Raw genomic sequence first — 18,242 nt, forward strand, 5'->3', positions numbered from 1 at the left:
ACAGAGACATCCGTGCATAGAGGGAAGAAGACAGTCCTCTCCGAGTCACGGAATGCCTGAGTCTGCCAAAAGAGAGACCCAGGGTAGATTCTCATTCTCAGCCCTCAGAAAGAACCAACCCTCTCACCACCTTGGGTCTAGACTTCTAGCCTCCAGAATGTGTGACAGGAAGTACACGTCTGCCGGGTAAGCCAGCCAGCGTGTGGTACCCTGTCCAGCAGCAAACTAATACAAGCCAACACATTTATCCTATCTGGCTCAGGGCTTTACCCAGAGTAGACGCTCAAGAGGAAATTGGTTGAAACGAGAAACGATAGGAGATACAAGCCTGGGTAGGAGTGTTCCAGGAGACAAAGGGGAAGGAGCTGGGAGAATTGAACTTGGGGTATTCAGATTCTCTCTCAAAGCCTTATTTTCAGTTTTGTGCCTCGGCCACGCGCCCTCTTGTCAGCTATGCCCGAGGCCTCCACGTCCAGAGTCGTTCTGATTCCGTGCCACCTAAGGAAAACACTCAGTCTCCTGTTGAGCCAGTAGTTGCCTGGCTATTAACATGGGGAGGTAATCCGGGCATCAAAATGCCTTTTCCACAGGGTTCTAGCAAGTCTGTTTCCAGTCTTGCTCGCAACCCTGACCTCAAAGGCACCTGGCGTGTCAAAGACTTAGATCTTTCTAGGGCACCATGTGAGGAAATGTATTTGTTTCTTATTGTACCCTCCCCCCTCCCCCACAGGCGCTGTACACAGCTTTCTCTGGTCCAACCAGGCATTCGTCCGCCTGCTCTCCAGATTCCCAAATTCCGTTTACAGCTTTCACGGATTATTTCACCTCCCATTCTCTTCATCTTTGAGGGCTTTGTAAAATCCTTTACCGGAAAAGGGGGGGGGGGGTTGAGGAAGAAGCAGAAACTGACATGCCCAGTCAGCACAGCTAACTGCAAGTTGGTTCCTATAAATAAAAAAAAAACAATGCAATGTACTAGTGGCGGGAGAGAACCCTATTCGCTAGGAACCACGTACGAACCTTCTTTAGACACGATCTCACTTCATTCTCAAAACCATCTTGCTATCTATCGAGAAGTTTATGGTCAGGTTGAAGAGATATGCCCTGGTACACTAACTAAGCAAACAGCAGCACCCTGGAATTCTGCTGTATCTGCAACCAGCAGGAGAAACAGGTGAAGGTCCATTCCACAACTGGAGTGACAATTCCGTTTCTTCGCGCAAACTTCATCTAACCACGAGTCCAAAGACCTGGCTGCTTAATCCTGGCCTTTTACTCTGTTTACTGGTTACTTTTACTCTGCTACGGAACCGCCTTACCGCAGCCTCTATGAACCTCGATCTGCTCATCTGTTAAATGATTTGTGCTCGTCAAACCATTCTTGATGTGAATGCTCTCTTCCCACTGTGAACAGATATAGACACCAGTAGAAGGTAACAATTACCCCGCAGATTAGGAATGGACTGCATGCGGTACATTTTGGTGGCGAGTGTCGCGAGAACTGATGACATAGCACAGTGGAAAGGGGTCTAGTGCAGCCGGGAAGAGTTTGAGGTCCACGTGGTGACTACTTCTGTTCCTTGTGATCCTTCAGCCCCTTTGGCAGCCCGAGAAACTTCGAGGGAAGAAATGTCCCCGATACTTAATATCTCCCAATGGAAACGGTCCATATATTAGTTTTCATTACGGATGAGAAAAGCGATAGAGCCTACGCTTGCTCACTTTGGTACCACCTGAGTTTTTGTAAACTTCTCTATTGGTTAATGACATTGCTTCTCTGAGGATGTCACTTCCTACCAGGTAACAGGTCAGTATCCTCTTACGGATGGTCTATATTGTGGTTATCTCACTCTTAAAATAATAATCATTTAAAAAAATTTTTTTAACGTTTTATTTATTTTTGAGACAGGGAGAGACAGAGCATGAACAGGGGAGGGTCAGAGAAAGGGAGACACAGAATCCGAAACAGGCTCCAGGCTCTGAGCGGTCAGCACAGAGCCCGCTGCGGGGCTCGAACTCACGGACCGCTAGATCATGACCTGAGCCGAAGTCGGCCGCTTAACCGACCGAGCCACCCAGGCGCCCCAATAATAATCATTTTTAAAAGATAAAGCATGTGCAGTCTCCCCAGGTCTCTGGGGTTCTTCTGCTTAACATGCTACTCACATTTGGGACACAGCTGACGTGGCTTCTGTCGGCCTGTTTTCACCCCATCGTTCGGGAAGCTGGGCTCGGTTCCTCTTGGGGCCTGTGCTCAGCGCTGGGCGGAGAGCCCTAACCCCCTCCCCCCCCCCCCCCCCCCCCCCGCCCCTTCCCTTCCCACGTGTCTTCTTAACTCTAACTGGAGGCACCGCCACAGTAGCTGTCCGTCCGGATTTCTCCTGCTTAGTAATTATTGGGCGAGTGAGTGAATCAAGCCACGTGGGTTTCTTGTCCAGGACAATGTATTTCTCTTTAGGAAGAGTAGTGACCAGAGAGGTCCCGGCCGCCAGCCCCTCGACTTGACTGCTCTGGGCCCTACTCCAGTCTCGCTGCTTCTCAGTACTGTCATCGTCACACGTGAGTAATTATCACTTCTGTCCGGCCGAAGACAGTACAGGGATGAGGTTTAAAACCCTCTGGGTATTACAACGTCAACCCGAGGTGAATAAATGATGACTTCGCCAGCAGGCAACCCGGGAGTCAAGCCCGCCCGCCGGGGGCCGTTTGGATCTGGAGCGCCATCTCGTGCCTAGTGGCGCAAACAGCATCCTGCCTCGGAAATGCCTTCGGGCAGGAAAGGGTCGAGGCCAAAGCAAACCTATGTATTGTACTGTTGTCCTTGGACAATTCAGCTAGCCCTGGAAACTTCAAAGGTTAAACACATAACCTTTCTATTCAGTTCTTTATCGACAACTCTTTCTAATTACTGGTCAGCAATTGGGTGTTTTACAATTACTTAATGTTTTGCATTTCACAGACGACAAAACTAGGTGGCAGGAGGCTCTTCCTTTGGACTTTCATAAACCTACCCTTCAGTGCAGGACACTCTTGGGGGCTCTGTTTGAGGTGTGTGCGTTTCAGCCAAGGTGCCGGACTGATCTTAGGCACATTGCGAGGTCACAACCCCCTACACCACATACTGTTGAATACATTTGTTATTATTCTTCTTATGACTACCCCCGTGGCCATAACTGATACACCGAACCAGAAATCTCATAATTTTGTTCCCGACTAAGCAGGAGAAGAGGCAATTTCCGTGTCCCCGTCTTTGCACAGTGCTGTGTTCGTTCGCCATTCTCTCTGAGATCATTGCACTTGGCAAATGAAAAGAAGTAACTGAGTACTTTAAAAGTTGCGCTTGTGAGATTCGATGTCTAGCCTCCTCTCCCAGGTCAAATCAACTGTTCCCCCTTTTCAGGCCCTCTCTGACCCCTTTTTCACAAGTACTGTGATCCACTATTTCCTGGTTTCCCCTCCTCCCAACCCCACCATAAGGGGAGAGCCTGTCTTCCTTGCTTTCTTATTCCCCGAGCCCAGCACGGTGCTGGGCTTATCGAAGGTGCTGACGAATTCTTTGCGCAACGAATGAATTATCCAGCATGATTTTGCTACACCATTGAAACAAGAGCCCAAGTCACTCAATTTGTTCCTCTCACGTTCTTTCTGCCTGTGGACCTCCTGCAGTGTTAGGGCTTCCCAAGGCCCCCGGATCGCCATCTGTCAGGCGGGGATAGCAATTTCTGTTCACCAAAAGAGACGGGGAACTGTTAAGTGTGTGATTAGATGTTAATACCTACATAAAGGCCTGGACGGATTGGAACATACCAGCCTCTAAAATAAGCGTTGGTTGGTTACGAGCGCCACCTAGTGTCAATCAAAACAAACAGCACGATGGATTGTACTGGATTCCGCTGGGAAGGTGTGAGGTCCAAACAGGAAGTATTCACACGTGTGAAAACGCTTCCTACCTAAAACTCACCGAACAGATTAGTAAGTATTAGCCGGGGTGTATTTTACTTGTATGCACTTCATAGATTAAAAGTAAGTCTTGCCTTCAACTGTAGTTCGATTGGTAGCTGTGTGTGTGTGTTTAGGGATACGGATGGTAATCAGCCTTCAAGGGCTGGCCCAGGAGAAATCTGAATTCTCAATTTCCATCCTTCTTATCGATGAAATGATAATGATTGTAAAGGGTGTGTAGGTCGGTGGTGAAGACGGAACGAGAATAGTGCATACAATGCCTGGTCCGTAGAAAGTGTTCGGTTAACTGTTTATTAGCACTGTTGACACTCTTAAAACCAAAGTTGCAGCACGGTGCCATATTGTGGCTACAATAATACATATATGCTTCTACAACTAATTTTACTGAACATATATATGTAAAATTTTGTACTTATATGGTAGGCACTATTTATTCTAAGAACTACATAAATATTAACTCATTAATTCTCGTAATCCTATGAATCAGGTACTATTGTCGACGTTTACAGATGAGAAAACTGCAACATAGAGAAAGGAATTAACTCATCCTGTCGCAAAGTTGAACTTGAACCCAGGCATTCCAGCTTCTGGGACAGTCATTTTGAGAAATGGACTGTGCCACCTCTGTATCTGTCTTGGACTTTTTGATAAAGTTAAGAGGAAATATAAGTGCCACTCCCATTCACCATGAAAAGAATACGAAATCTGTGTGTTAACTGAAGCATAGCTACAAATCCGGAGGTAAGCTAGGACCAACAAGAATTTGGTCCCAACGAGGATTTCTGTTTAACTTAAGCCCGCTTAGGTGAGTTTGGTAGTAACAAATTCAGGGTGACGGAGTACCTTGGTCCCTCTCACGTACTGGCAACACAGTCCTCCCTGACAGCCAGACCTGCCTGCCACTGAAAGTGTGCGTGCACCTGACATACAGAAGGCAGGGACTGGGTGACTGTGAGCGTCCTCATAACCGTTTCCCATGGAGTTTCGGGCAAGGAGTGAGCTCCAAGAACAGCAGTGTGGGGGTAGATTCTGAGTGACAGTGATGGTCCTGGGTTATGCTCACTTACCACTCCCCAACACACACACTCACAACTGCATGCGTGTACACACACGCACACACACACACACACACACACACACATCTTTCTCCGATGCCCCAACTTCATCTCGTCTTGTTAGAACCTCTTCTTAAAGTCTTCCTTGGGGTAGTACCCGGGTCGTGTGACCTTTCAGAGGCTTCCAGGGGAAGCACACATAATTGGAAAGAGTGATCAAGCCTGATGGATGGTCTATTCTCACCCCCCTCCAAATTAAGGAGAGTACCAGCTTTCTCAGAGTCACCCCCAAAGCAGCAGAATCCCACGGTGGGCAGATCTAATGGAAATAAACTTCAGGGAAGAGGCAACTGTGTGTTCAGCGCCGTCTCAGGAACTATACGCATGTTACCTCATTTAATTCTCACTATATTCCTTGGGGGAGGTGCTACTCCATGTTACAGAGGAGGAAATGAAAGTTGGGAAAGCCCGAGAACGTAGCAGGTGGCATCCTATACTGTACATTATATATACAAGCCTATAGTATATAATATAGATGAATATGCAACATTTGCCATCTGTTAATTATGTATAATTCTAAATAAATAAAATCAATTTTTTATTTAATGGATACTACCAAGTGTATTTAGATATACATTATTAGTTTAATCCTCAGTTTTAATTTCTAAAGTGGTTCATATGTCTATATTCGTGACCTTCACTAATGAGATTTGGGGGGCGCCCTACTAATTTTTAAGAGTGTAAAGGAGCCCTGGAATCTAAAGTTTGAGAACCACTGCTCTAGGCTGAAATCGAATGTCTTATTTTCCCAGTGGGTTTGGTAAGCATTTGAAGGCGAAGGTGTAACCAGCACAGTAACATTTTAATTTTTTTATTCTTCCGGTTTCTCAGTGGTTTTGGTCTTTCCCACCAGATTCATCACACAGCATGATATTTATGCTTGTCTCTGACTGTCCCACCAGTTACAGCTCTTTGAGAGGAGACACTTTGCTGGGCTGATCTTTGCTTTTATTATCTCTTTCAGTGTCTTTTGCTTAACAAGTGCCCTGTGTGTGGGAAGCTCATGCATGGCATCGTGATGGCAATAACACATCCTAACAAATCTATCAAAACTTGTACGTCCGTGTTTCCTCCAAAACAGTCACTGAGTGAGGCTATACCCTCCTTCCGATTAAGGCTATTGCCTAAAATATGTCTGCATCTTGTGCATTATCACTGCCTTTATTAGAGACCTAGACTAGGAAGCTGTAAAAATGTATATAATCTCACTGTTGAGAAATCCTCTTGAGGGTAGGTTTGACTTCTGAAACAGCTTACAGTCATTTGAAAACACGCTTAAAGAGCGAGGTGGCAATGAATGAGCTAGTTTCCTGCGTCACTTGTGTGGTCCTAAGAGCAATTCCAAAATGTCAGGTGAATATATTCCGGAATGTGTCGTTCCATTGGTGATACTCCCGATGCATTTATTAAGCACCAATGTCTTTTAAGGATGTGTCCGGGAATAAACATACAGAAACCGTGGTCTCAGCCCTTAAAGTGCCCCACGGGCTGGTGGGGGAAACATTTTGGCTCAGGTCTGATCCCCTAATCATTGGCCATTTGCCTGCAGAGACTGGGTTATTTGTTTGTGGGGCTAAAAAGCAAGCAAACAGACTGGAGGGCCTACAATCTTCTTTAGGCCACTCTCCTGAATCTCTTTCCTGCATATTTTTTCTCAGGCTGCCCTCTATTATCAACCTCAAGGTGGACCCAAGCACGAACACTTTACGCCCTTGGGCAGGCTGGCCAGGAGAGCGGCTGGTATTATTAGAGCCCCATCCCTCGTGAGTCAGGAAAGAGCAGGTTTTAATCGCTCCCAGTTGGGGCCTGTAACAAGGTTTATTAATATCAGGTTAGCTACCTTCAAAAGCAGACAGAATCCTATTCTGGCCTGGTAAAGGGAGGGTCCGTGCACCTGCTCCAGCAACCCCCCTCACTGTCCTTATGTATTTCTCGCTGTTCACGTCTCTCCCCCACACCCTCTGTCCAGCTCCCATGACAGTCTTTTGGACTGGACATTCGGCTCTGCGTAATTAGCTCTGCTCACCAGCTTTCCAGACCTGAGGCACATGAAACGAAAGCAGCCAACCTGTAATATCCAGAATGTGTGTAGATACAAGAATACACAATTGACCGCATTGCAGTATTTCTGTCCTCAGTTTATTGTTGGCCCCCTTAAGGCCATCAATTTTGAGGGGGAAGACCACACCCTTCACCTGAATTTTCCCCTGGAGGTAATTTTAATAGGCTTTTGGTGGCTCACGGGCTTGTCCCATCTTGTTTCAAAGCCTGAGACTCTGTGACCCACCTGCCAGATCTAAGGTCACTGTAAGGTTGACAGTCAAAAAGTTTTGTATCTCCCGAGTTTTAGAATGGTTTCTAAAGGTTCTGTTTTAGAGCGCTTGGAACAAACTGATGAACCGAGCGTCAAAGTATGCTTTTCAAGAGGTGAAAAACACAAGTCTCATACAAGTACTGTTTAGAGTGAGCTCATGCCTGGGTCAAAGAATGTTATGTCATTGACAAGGGAGCAAGCAGGATGGCAAAGTTGGGTCAAAGCAGGACACAGGAGAATGAAATACGCATTTAGGCAGGAGAAGGTAAGAGGCAGGAAGGCGGAAAAATACAAAACTGGTTAATGTTCTATTAAGCAATACAATCATCACTTTTAGGGTTGGCTTTTCTACTGAAAAGAGTTCATGTGCCTCTCTACTGGACAAAACACTTATTAATGTATCAACCCCCTATATGTCACTGTCTAATTTTACATACTTTGGGTGTAATCAAAGAGTAATTATGAAGTCAAAGTTACCTTTGCCAAAGCCGTGCTGTCCAGAATGGTAGCTGTTGGTCTTATGTGGCCAGGGAGCACCTGTAAGGTGGCTAGCCTGAAATGGAATATTCTACAAATGTAAAATATACTAGATTTGGAAGCCTCGCGATGTGAAAAAAAGGGAATATAAACCATCATATTTTTAAAAATACTGATTACACGTTGAAATGGTGATAGTTTGGATATATTGAGTGAAGCAGAATATATTCTTAAAATTAAACTCATGTTTCTTTTTATTTGTGTCATGTGACTACTAGAAAACATAAAATTAAGTATGTGACCCACATTCTATTTGTGTAGTATTGCCTTAGAGCATCAAATGACCTGCAAATGAACTTAGACAATTTTCTAATACAGCTTGGAAAGACACAAAGAAACAGTTTTGCCTTATTTTTCATTTTTGGATAGCTTTTCTCAACATGCATTACAAGAATCTGGAGAAGATCAAGAATCTTGTTTCTCTGCCTTCTGGTCTCTACCCTGTGGCCAGGAGGTTGGGAGCAAGACTGAGTGGCTGGTGTCCGAATGACCTGAGATCTGGACATCAGACTGGCCTGTAGGGAGATGTGTTTTGATTGATTCAACCTGAGTGATCATATTAGAGAATTGAATCACAGGAATCGAACTTATGTGCTGTTGATGTATAAATCAGGACACCAACTGATGGTGAGGGGAGGTCCAGTGACCTGGCAATCAAGATTCTACATTGCTATTTTCCTGGTGGGTACAGGACATTTCACTGAATTTCAAATGGCTGTGTGTGTGTGGGGGGGGGGGGGGGGGGGGCGACTCCTTGTACATAGAATCAGAGCAAAGTGCATGTTCTTATTTGATTTCGTTATTTTGATGCCAAGATACATTAGTGTGATAAAAGTGCTTTAGTTGTTCAGACACTTTCGATAATTTCTTACGATTCCTATATCCAAAATCACGGCGAGGGATGGAAGGTCTAGAGTGGTTTTCTATGGCTGCTAATTCATCCATCACTAATCTCATTAGGCTGTTAATTCTCAGAGGGCATGATCAGTAGTAGACACGATTTCTGAATGTTGAACAAATGTTATTCAGTGAAACTTACAATGGAGTTATCCTTAGTCTAAAAATGCCTCATTTTTTTTTTTTTTTTCCATCACTGAACTTAAGTTGTACAACCTTTTTTGACCCCGGTCCAAGGCTGGCATCTTTAACACGTATTTTCATGTGGCTGTATATTTGAATGGGAATTTCGGGTAAGTTGTAATACTTCCTTGGTCCCTAAAGGACAAAGCAAACTTTAGAATAGAATCCGAATGACCAGCACCAAAGGGCACGAGAAGGGGTAATCTTACCAACAACAGAAAAATGGTATAAAAACTTACATGTTCTAGGAATTTTCCTCTATTTCTATTTAAAAATTTGCCATCCATTTTGTTCTACTTCGAATCTCCAGTTCATCTTATAAAAGTGTATCACATTAATGTTAGGCGCTTTCCTTCCATCGAGACCGTCGAATTCCCAGGTAGAGAGTTTCCTTCTATACCATAACATGAGTTAGATGTTGTTACTGGAAGTAATCTAGAATTTTCACGTGCTGAAGTTCATGTCTTTATTGGAACATATAAAAATAAATAAATAAATGCTTGTTTTCTTTGGAGAGAGATCATTTCAGTGTCTATAGCTACCAAGTCTATGGAGGATTCTTTGCAGGCTTAGGGGGTCTCCCTTCTTCCCTTATTATCTCTATTCTTGAGGGTCAGACCCCCTGCCTTGCACAACCCAGAGGGGAACCTGAGATCTTTTTTAAAAACTGCCCAATTTCTCGCCTTTGGAGAAGTGAAGAGTGCCCCGCCCCCATCTACGAAAAGACGGAGTTGATAAAGAATTTCAGTGTCTTCAAATCGAAGATTTAAGTCTCTAACCCCCCACGGTCCAGGACACCCCCCAAGGCCTTTGGACCCCCTTTCATCCAACCCTAACTGCTTTGGACTGGCCCGGGAATCCTTGTCCCAGTCCACGGTTCCTGTGGGTCTGTGCGCAGAATTCACAGAGGACCTGTGTTACTTCCCTCGCGAAGAAAGAGAATTATCGTGAAAATTTAGGTGGAAACCATTTCGTTTTTGTCTCCCAAAGAAGGCAACCATGTGCCCAACCACCCCTGAGAAAAAGAACTTTCAGGGGCAAAGGAGCGAACAGGTAATTTAAGAGAAAAACAGAAAGTGGTCTCCCACCGTCCTGGACTTCCCTCGGAGTTGGGGGAGTTGGGGGCTCCTGGACGCGTCGCCTTTGGGGTTGCGGAAAAAATAAATGGAGAGCCCGGAGCCTGAGGCTTCTCGGATCCTTTTCCGACCAAAGCCGGGAGATTTGGTGCGGGGTATTTTAACATTTTCCCCCTTTTGTGAAGTGGAACAAACACAACTTGGGCGCACGGCGGCGGCTCGGAGCCTGCCAGCCAGGCGGGCGAGCGGAGCACCAATCAGCGCGCGCCTGCGCTCTATATATACGGCGGCCCGGCCCCGGCGCACCCACGGCGCTCTGCCACTTGTCCCCGGTCCTACAGCCTCAGCATGTCGGAGACCGCTCCCGCCGCTCCTGCCGCCGCGCCCCCCGCGGAGAAGGCCCCCGTGAAGAAGAAGGCGGCCAAAAAACCTGCAGGGGTGCGCCGCAAGGCTTCTGGGCCGCCGGTGTCCGAGCTCATCACCAAGGCCGTGGCCGCCTCCAAGGAGCGCAGCGGCGTGTCCCTGGCCGCGCTCAAGAAGGCGCTGGCGGCCGCCGGCTACGACGTGGAGAAGAACAACAGCCGCATCAAGCTGGGCCTCAAGAGCCTGGTGAGCAAGGGCACCCTGGTGCAGACCAAGGGCACCGGCGCTTCGGGCTCGTTCAAGCTCAACAAGAAGGCGGCGTCCGGGGAGGCCAAGCCCAAAGCGAAGAAGGCGGGCGCGGCCAAGCCCAAGAAGGCTGCCGGGGCAGCCAAGAAAGCCAAGAAGGCCACCGGGGCCGGCACTCCCAAGAAGAGCGCCAAGAAGACCCCGAAGAAGGTGAAGAAGCCGGCGGGGGCTGCTGTCGCCAAGAAAGTGGCCAAGAGTCCGAAGAAAGCGAAGGCTGCCAAGCCGAAGAAGGCCGCCAAGAGCGCAGCTAAGGCCGTGAAGCCCAAGACCGCCAAACCCAAGGTTGCCAAGCCCAAGAAGGCTGCACCCAAAAAGAAGTAGGCTGTTGAAGAACGCCTGCTTCTGAAACCCAAAAAGGCTCTTTTCAGAGCCACCACTGATCTCAAAGAAAGAGCTGAACCTTCTAACCCTGTCCCTTTCCCCCTTTAACCTTTGGTTCTAGGTGTGGTTGGCCGCTACAGTTGACGCCAGCCGGAAAGGGGCGGCGGGGGGTCTCTGCGCGGCCCTAGGGCTCGTCTCCTGCCCAGCGGTATCCCGGGTGGCCTCCCCCGCTACTTTGCGGAAGCGCTGTCCCGGAGGCGCGCACTCGCGCGCCGGCCCCGCCCCGCGCCAGGCCATCGAAAACAACCACAAATCAAGTCAGCCAGTTCCTCGGTCTCCAGGAATCCCCCGATTGGGTTGGAAAGCCGTTCAAAAGTCCCGCCCTGCTCGCGGGTTGGCCCACTGCTCCGGCCCACGCTTTTCATCGCGTGTTTTATTGGGTGGAGGCCGGCCTCTTGTGTATTCTGTGTACGTTTCGTTTCCAGTGGATTGATTGTTCCTTTTTCGCCCGGTAAGTGTGTCCCTGATCCCTCGGACACTTCCCATGGTTTGGAAAGTCCAGCTCGTGTCCGGGGACGGCCGCAGCACCCCGCCGGGGAGGAGACGGTGCTGGCGTCCGTACCGCGCGCTCCCGTGGGCCAGCCCGCGCGCTGCGGCCGCTGAGGACCGCGTCTGGACCACCGCGCGGCGGCGGCGGCGGCCACCCTGCCACCGGGCGCCGCTGGACCGGCGCCCTTCTGTCCCTCGCGTCATGTAACTTTGCGCAAAAGTGTGATGGGATTGGAGTGCATCACAACAACCCTTCGTCGGCCATCTTGTCCCGGCAGCGGGTCACCGAGCGTCGTTTTAGGTAGACGTCAACATCTAAACGCCGGAGATGCTTTCAACGCATTTTTGCGCGGCCGAAGTCCCAACGGTTTCTACGCGAGTAACGTACGGGTAAACCTGGGAATGTATATGCATGTGTGGGGGTGAAGTGATGTCTCTAACGAAGGCCTTTAGTTTATCTTCACGGCGGTATCTGCGGCTTCTTTCATAAGGATGGCGTTTCTTCTGGGCAGAGGAAAGTCCAGCGTCGTGTTTTATATTCTGGTCAACACCGTTGGTTCCAGGAACCGGGGCTTCTGGAGACCCGAAGCTCAGTTCTTCGCCCATTGCCACAGCGACTGATGTAGTCGTTAAGTAACTTAGATTAATTTCCCCCCATTACCGGTAGTGACCACGGAGTTCATTCCTGCCCGCACCGTCCCTCCCAACGGAATGGGATACTTTAATGTTCGTTTTCATGTGTAGAAAGACCTCCCTTCTTTGAGAGCACAGCGCACCCGCGCGCGCGCGCATTCACGCCAAGAAAGTTTTCCCAAGGTTTGGTTCAATAATTTTTGTGTTGTCAATTTCACTTTAGAAGCAATTGAAACCCCCGTATTTTGTTACAAGGTTTAATAAATGCGTACGACTCTTCCGTTTCTGCTTCCTTTCCCCTCCCCACCTCACTCCCGTTGGAGATGCCAACCGTTATCATAGGCTAAATTCCATGGATACGTGGAGTAATCCTAGGTTTTCTACTTTGTCCCTTTGATCTTTCTGGCCATTTCTCCAGTGAGATCATACTGTTAAGTATTGTTCACAGCACTGTCTTCAATGCTGAGAATACATAGCCCATGGTAGGTACTGAAATAAAAATGGAATGTTTGAGAAACTGAGATGTTATAACATGAATGAGAAACTGAGATGTTATAACATGACCGAAGGAAGATAGAGCTCATTCCCTGTCGTTGCTTTTTTTTCCAGAATTTCCTGATTATTCTAGTTTTTGTTTATTTATTTTGTTTTTCGAAATGCACTTTAAGATGCTTCCTCCCTCCCACCTCACCTCTTCACGCTTCCATTACACATAAACACACACACACACACACACACACACAAAACCTCAATATCGTCGTTTTATTGGGATGGTGTTAAATTTACAAATTAATTTGGGGAGAGGATGAGTTTTCCTGTTCAAGAACATTTTATGTTTTCACATCCCTCCCCCCCCCCCCCAATATTTTGTACCTGTGGAGAATGTTTCAAATTTTCTGCAGACAGATCTTCATATATATTACCCTTTATTCCCAGATATCTTGTCATCTTTGTTGCTGTTGAAAATGACAACCTATGAGATTGATTCCTTTGGGGCCTGGCACACTGAAGATATCCAGTAATGGAAGGGATCTATGCCTAGTGAATGAACAACCTCTAGAACAGTCCTGTCTGTAGCCAAATTAAGCAAGGAAGAAAGAAACAGGTGAATCAGTTTTAATAACATAATTTAGGGGCACCTGAATGGCTCAGTCCGTTAACCATCTGACTTCTGCTGGGGTCATCATCTCATGGTCTGTGAGTTTGAGCCCCACATCAGGCTCTTCAGATCCTCTGTCTCCCTCTCTCTCTGCTGCTCCCCCACTCTCTCTCTGTTTCTCTCTCTCTCTCTCTCTCACACACACACACACACACTCAAAAAGAAATATAAAAAAAAACCACATAATTTATTTAACCTAACATGTCCAAAATATTCTTGCTCAGCACAAAATCAATGTAAGAATATTTATGAGAGATTTTACATTCTTTTTTGTTTCGCGTATTATGTCTTTGGAATCTCCATGTATTTTACACAAACAGCACATCTCAGTTCCTACGTGGCTATTTCAAGAACTCACTCAACTGTACATGGCTCATGGCAGCCTTACGGACAATAAACTCTAGAATGCCCTCTGGTCCCAAATATCCTGCTCTTCTCTAGCCTCATCCTTGGTTTAAAGCTTTCATATCAGTGGGTCTTCATATACGCTGTCCTCCGTGGACCTAAACTTTTGACCTTAAAGGGGGTTGACCGGTCCAAAAGTCATTGGGCCAATATGAACCAATCAAAAATTCTCTGTTCAAAAACTGGAACTGAGTTGCAGAAATTGAGGTGACCTGATGTCAGGGGCTGGGAGGTGTCGTCTGTAGGAGACACCGGAAGGTCTGATGAATCAAAAATGCCGAATGGAGCCAAGGGCAGAGGACAGAGGAGAGATGCATAGAGCTTCGTTCTCTGGGTTCCTAACGTGGGGATTCTGGGTCCTCTGAGCGATCCGTACTCCTGTCACTGGGGCAGGAGCCTCCCTTGGCTCAGGTTGGGTCAAGTTGCAGCAACCAGGAGACCCAATTAAGACACTTAAATTTAATCACAGTACTTGTGCTAAGTACCATAAGTACTTGTGTTAAGTACTCATGCTTTCAAGTCCACATGCTTTTTAGGTTCATATACTTACAATGGATCCTAACATTGAATGTCTTCTGCAAACATATTTGCATAGGTAAAGGGCACCCTTTTACTATTCAAATGAAATGTATTCCTCAAAAACAAATATTTGCCCTTCTCTAGTAAGGGTGAGGGGAGAGTTCACTCACAGAGAGCTAAAAGTTATCATAAAACCTCTAATTTTGCCTAGACTTTCGATAAGACCTTCAACAATATGTTTCCTTGATTTTGACCCATTCCCTCACGGGTGTCCACAAAGTTGACTGGCTTAGGTCTAATACTGTAAGCCATTCATTAGACTCTACATTGGCTGCTTTAAGCAAAAGGTCCTTGTCTTGATTTTTAGTTTATGAAGTCTATATTTTATTTTGACATTATTAATGTTATCGTTTTCAATAATCTACTTATTATTATAAAATAATATTGACAACGGCAATAATATATTCAAATAATTGCCCAAACATGGCCGACTACCTAAACTTGGCAATGATTACCGCATCAACTAAATTGCTGATTGATAATTCAGCATGAAAATTCATGATCTCATGTCCATGTACGATAAAAGTGTAACTCAGAAATTACAGGTTAGGGGCGCCTGGGTGGCTTGGTCGGTTAAGCGTCCGACTTCGGCTCAGGTCATGATCTCGCGGTCCGTGAGTTCGAGCCCCGCGTCAGGCTCTGTGCTGACAGCTCAGAGCCTGAAGCCTGTTTCAGATTCTGTGTCTCCCTCTCTCTGCCCCTCCCCTGTTCATGTTCTGTCTCTCTCTGTCTCAAAAATAAATAAACGTTAAAAAAATTTAAAAAAAAAAAGAAAAGAAAAAACAAATTACAGGTTATTTTAATGCATTATACCCACCTTTTAAAATTTTTCTGTGCATACACAAGTGGTCTCGTGGCTGAAAAATTAAATATCCTATTACTTCTCGTAGGCAAATTTCTAGGTGATTCTACGCCTAAGGGAAATGTAGAGAGTGACTTTGGGTTGAAATCCAGGCCAGAGATGAACAGTTGGTCCAGTAAAAGGCAAGGTGACATCATTAGAGGGTTTCAGAGTAGAGCTGGGATTTAGGGTACAGTGGGAACAACAACACTGCTGTCGAGAGCTAACATTTCCTGAGTTCTAATTTACAACATGCCAAGCATTGTCGGGGAGAAGTCTCCATTGCTTTTCTTTTTGTAATGTTTTCTTAGTATTTTTGAGACAGAGAGAAACAGAGTGCAAGCGGGGGAGGGGCAGAGAGAGAGGGAGACACAGAATCCGAAGCAGGCTCCAGACTCCAAGCTGGCAGCACAAGAGCGCAATGCGGGGCTCAAACCCACCAACCTTGAGATCGTGACCTGAGCCGAAGTCAGACGTTTAACCGACTGAGCCACCCAGGCGCCCCTCCATTTCTTTTCAAACACCTTCTTATCACAGCACTCTGAGGGAGGTGTCATGATTACTGAGGACTGGTGATAGTAAGAACATAGCTAGTTAGTTTCTGTTCAGTGAGCCGGTGTCTTCACCCTTTGCAGAGTAGTGCTTTTCCTCAGAAATACAATAGGAGTCACATAGGTTATTTGAAATTTTCTAGTAGCCACATTTCAAAAAGCGAAAAGGAACAAGAAAAATCTATTTTGATAGTACTTTAACTCACTATTATAGAAATATTTCAACAAGTTATCTAATATAAAAAATACTGAGATTTTTTTTTTTAATTCTATTTTTCAGACAACTCTTTGAAACCTGGTACGTATTTTACACGTAAAGCTCATCTCGGTTTGGACCAGCCACATTTCAAGTGCTTCATAGCCATATATGGCTAGTGGCTACTATCTTGGATGATGTAGTTCCACAGTAACTAAATACTGTGATGAAAACACAAGCAAATACCTGCTCTGTAGTAGAATCCAGATGTTTCCAAGGAAATGATTATTCTGAGCTGGTCCTGAAGCCCAGAGAGCATCCCTGAAAGGTGATGTTTCTTCTATGCATCGTATGCATTTCCCCTCGTACTAGGCCACTGACCAGAGGACTCTGATAACAGAACATAGCCCAGGCCAGGGCACTGCATTTCCCACCCATCCACTAATCTGTGAGTCCGGGTGAGCCTTGAGGAGGAACTGGGTCTAACAATCCATTTCCAGGAAGTCTTATTGGTCCGAAGGTACTTAGTGTGTGGGTTTGGTGTGAGGTTGCTTGTCAATGATATCTATTATGAATCTGGCCAATTAAAGTAAACTCTCTTGGGCTAACGTTCTTCCTCTATAAAATGGAGACAGTGAGAGAACCTGATTTTCAGGGTTGTATTAAGAATGTCCTATAATAATGCAGGCCAATCGGTTCATGTGCTACTTACTTGACCCATGGAGAACTAGGAGACAGACTCCAACGAAAATGTGGGGACCTCTTCCATGGAACCTTCTCTAAAGGAAGATGATATTCAGCCCAGGCTAGATCAATACCGTCCTGCAATATTGTCCCAGGGAACTCACCGCGATACTGAAAATGTTCAAACTGCTCAGAATTGACTTTATCTCCTCCCCACTAACTTTTGTTCTTCTGGTAACTCTGAGAATGGTACCACAGTTCAAAGCATCATGCAAAGCAAAGCTCTTTCCCAGAGACCTAGAGTCATCCCAAACCAGTGATTCTCAACTCCTAGGGTGCTAGGCTGAGATGTTAGAACAGAGTGGTAGGAAGGCATGGGAAAGCCATATATAAGTTAGAAAAACGTAGCCAGTGATCAGAGGCAGGTTTACCCAGAAGCTAATGAAACTCAAATATTAGGCGCAAAGGCCTGAGAGGGGCTCTTGGGACGGTGTTCACTGGGTCTCATTTTTTTTGCAAAATTTCAATGTTAAAATATTTTCTTCACAGCCGGTTAGACTTGTTGTCTATTGGAAGTTAATCTTCCCTTTCATTACAGTTCACCTTTTGTCTGATCACGGTGAGATACTGAAGAACATATCTGGATTTGGGTAAGAGAAAATGGAGTTGAATGTGTTTGGGTAAGGGTTAATGAGATGAGAATGCGATTTGCAGATGTGCTCATATATAGTTCAGTTCTAGCCAATCTGAAGTAAGAATGGTATCAAGGAGTTTTCTCCTGTTCATGGACAAACTCAGCTGGATTGCAGACAAGAAGATGTCGGACTCCTGTCATTATATGACATCTACATTTTCGTAGCAACCGCGCTGGCAGTGAACGTATAGTACAGACGAGTCAAGATTTGAAATGTACAGAACGGGAAGCTAGTCCAAGAAGAAATCCTCTAATTTTTACAACTCACGTGTGCAAGAAGCTTGACAGGATTTTCTAAATTTGAAAACAGTCTTACACGTGACATTACCAATAACGTGCTTTGAAGCTGAAAGTACTAAGCGATCAGGAGAACAAAACAGTTTGTGATCAATCGTGCTGGAGGAAATACTGAATTCTCTTCCTATTGTCTATATAGAAAATAGTACAAAATAACTTTCGAGTGAAGATGAAGTCGGAGTATGCGGTCAAAAAACAGGAAAATAAGCATGATAAAGTTGTATTCGAGAGTTAATAAAATATGCTATTCTTCTGAACTTTGTGATGGCTATGGTTTTATTTTTGCAAAATTGGAATTTGGCTCATCTTTCCATTATAAATTAATATTCACTGTCTAGTTTTGTATTCGAAATTTTGAATTGTAATTGTTAAGAGTTGCCAAGTTGTGTAAATTTTAGGCCTCAGAAAAAGCTTAACTAGCATCAGTTCATTATACTTTTAAACTTAGGAAATTAACAAGGAAATTAACACTTAAGTGGATGGATACTGATCATGCTATTAGGTTAGCTTCTATTATGCTAAGTGGACCAAGGGCAGGAATTACAGGAGATGGTCAGGAGCTCCTAGAAACTCACATAA

General features: G+C 45.7%; 2 protein-coding genes across 3 annotated transcripts in view; one reads left to right on the forward strand and one right to left on the reverse strand.

Moving 5' to 3' along the window:
- LOC122490296 (histone H2B type 1-A) overlaps positions 1-18,242 on the reverse strand; it is a 348,434-nt gene that overhangs the window by 79,630 nt on the left and 250,562 nt on the right. The gene's annotated exons all lie outside the window — the stretch shown is intronic.
- Positions 10,379-17,920, forward strand: LOC122490282 (histone H1.2). 2 transcript variants are annotated; one of them, XM_043592892.1, is made up of 3 exons: positions 10,379-12,440; positions 16,073-16,090; positions 17,271-17,920. In XM_043592892.1, exon 1 carries the CDS (start codon positions 10,434-10,436, stop codon positions 11,073-11,075), a length of 642 nt encoding a protein of 213 aa, XP_043448827.1. In that variant the 5' UTR covers positions 10,379-10,433; the 3' UTR covers positions 11,076-12,440; positions 16,073-16,090; positions 17,271-17,920. The 2 variants fall into 2 exon arrangements, 1 of the variants encoding a protein (XP_043448827.1); XR_006299121.1 differs by lacking the exon at positions 10,379-12,440 and adding an exon at positions 12,960-13,362.

The sequence above is a fragment of the Prionailurus bengalensis genome, chromosome B2 (genome assembly GCF_016509475.1).
Source record: "Prionailurus bengalensis isolate Pbe53 chromosome B2, Fcat_Pben_1.1_paternal_pri, whole genome shotgun sequence".
Classification (NCBI taxonomy): Eukaryota; Metazoa; Chordata; class Mammalia; order Carnivora; family Felidae; genus Prionailurus; species Prionailurus bengalensis.